The 1522-nt window shown below is 16.6% G+C and overlaps 1 protein-coding gene and 1 non-coding gene across 2 annotated transcripts; one reads left to right on the top strand and one right to left on the bottom strand.

Annotated features, from left to right (window-relative positions):
• Window positions 1–29: 29 nt before the first annotated feature.
• PGAL8A_00296500 lies at window positions 30–181 on the top strand. Its single transcript, XR_003699222.1, has one exon. It is a non-coding gene; the product is annotated as a small nucleolar RNA snoR31 (small nucleolar RNA).
• Window positions 182–317: 136 nt separating this feature from the next.
• On the bottom strand, window positions 318–1496 carry PGAL8A_00296600 (enoyl-CoA hydratase, putative; the record flags this gene model as incomplete). The annotated part of the gene is made up of 1 exon (XM_028671961.1): window positions 318–1496. One exon carries the CDS (start codon window positions 1494–1496, stop codon window positions 318–320), a length of 1179 nt encoding a protein of 392 aa, XP_028528562.1.
• Between the last annotated feature and the right edge of the window lie 26 nt (window positions 1497–1522).

The raw sequence follows: 1522 nt of genomic DNA on the forward strand, positions 1-1522 counted from the left end.
TAAAAAAAAAAAAAAAAAAAAAAAAAAAAAGAAAAACATAATGAACTACATTCCTAGCGGGCAAGATTTTTTTCAAAAAATGAAAAAAATCATAATCAGTCTAGGTAATAAAAATTAAAAAAAAAAAAAAAAGTTGTAATAATTTTTTTTAATTTTTTACAATATTTTTTTTATTTTATACATTCATTAAAAATTCAAATATTTTTTTTTTTTATTTTTTAAAAGCAATAAATATATATATTCTTAGCATGTGCATATTTGTTTTGTTCTTGTTTTATATGAATAATTATATATTTTAGTAAGAATTTGTTGTTTATTTATTTTTTTTTTTTTTTGATATAATTTAAAATATCTAAACGTTGAGAAGAATTTATGTTTTTTTCAAAAATATTTTTATCATAGTCTAAATAAGAATTAACATCAATAAGTGAAATTCCTTCATTTATGCTTAACTTCGTATTTTGTAAAATATAAGTAGGAATGAATAAAAATTGAAAAGAAAAAAATAAGGTAAATATAAAACTGTCATCATCTATTTTCATTTCAAATGTTTTATTCTTAAAAATATCTTGAAAATATTCTATTATATTTTCTTTTAAAATGGAAAATTTTTCTTTATGAGACAAATTATTTTCAAAAAAAACATTAGAATTATCTATGAAAAAATTTTCATTATTTCTTAAGCATACATCTATTAAATTCATTTTTAGTGCATCATTTGCATTTATTACTTGATTTGTTAATAATAAATATTTAGAATAATTCATTTGAATATTTCTAAATAGTTTTTGAGTACTACCTCCATAAGGAAATAAACCAATATAAGTTTTATCAAATCCAAATTTGCTTTTTTCGTTTGAGATTCTAAAATCAGTAGATAATATTAAATCTATTCCACTATTTATACATAATCCGTTTATGTTGCTTATTGTTATCAGTGGTAAATTCTGAATATTATTACATAAGTATCTAAAAGAATTTGATATATTAGAATTTGTTTCTTCATCGTTTTTTAAATAAGAATTATAATCTAATGAATTTAAAAAAGTATTATCATTTATTATACTATTAATAATTATTATTTTTAACTTATTATCATAATAAGGAATTCTATTTTTTATATTTTTTATCAAGTAATTATCTTTATTTTTAAACTCTTTTATATAAAAAGTATTATTTTCTTCATTAGAAATTATATTATTTATATGCTCTATTACATTTTTTAATTCATCTAAAAATTCATGAAAAATATTTATTTTATCATTTATATTTTTGAAGGTTATTATCCCAATATTCCTAGTTTCATCTCTAAAGAAATCAACATACTTATGTTTAGTAAAACAGCTATTTTCCTTATTTTCATCTATTACATTAATTGTATGAAAGCAATTAAAGTTTTTTTTATATCCTATTAATTTATAATCACATTTCTCATTCTCTTTTATTATTCTTAATATTCTTTTATTAGATACAATGTTTAAAAATTTTTTTATCATTTTTTTTTTTTTTTTTTTTTTTTCAA

The sequence above is a fragment of the Plasmodium gallinaceum genome (genome assembly GCF_900005855.1).
Source record: "Plasmodium gallinaceum strain 8A genome assembly, contig: PGAL8A_v1_87, whole genome shotgun sequence".
Classification (NCBI taxonomy): Eukaryota; Apicomplexa; class Aconoidasida; order Haemosporida; family Plasmodiidae; genus Plasmodium; species Plasmodium gallinaceum.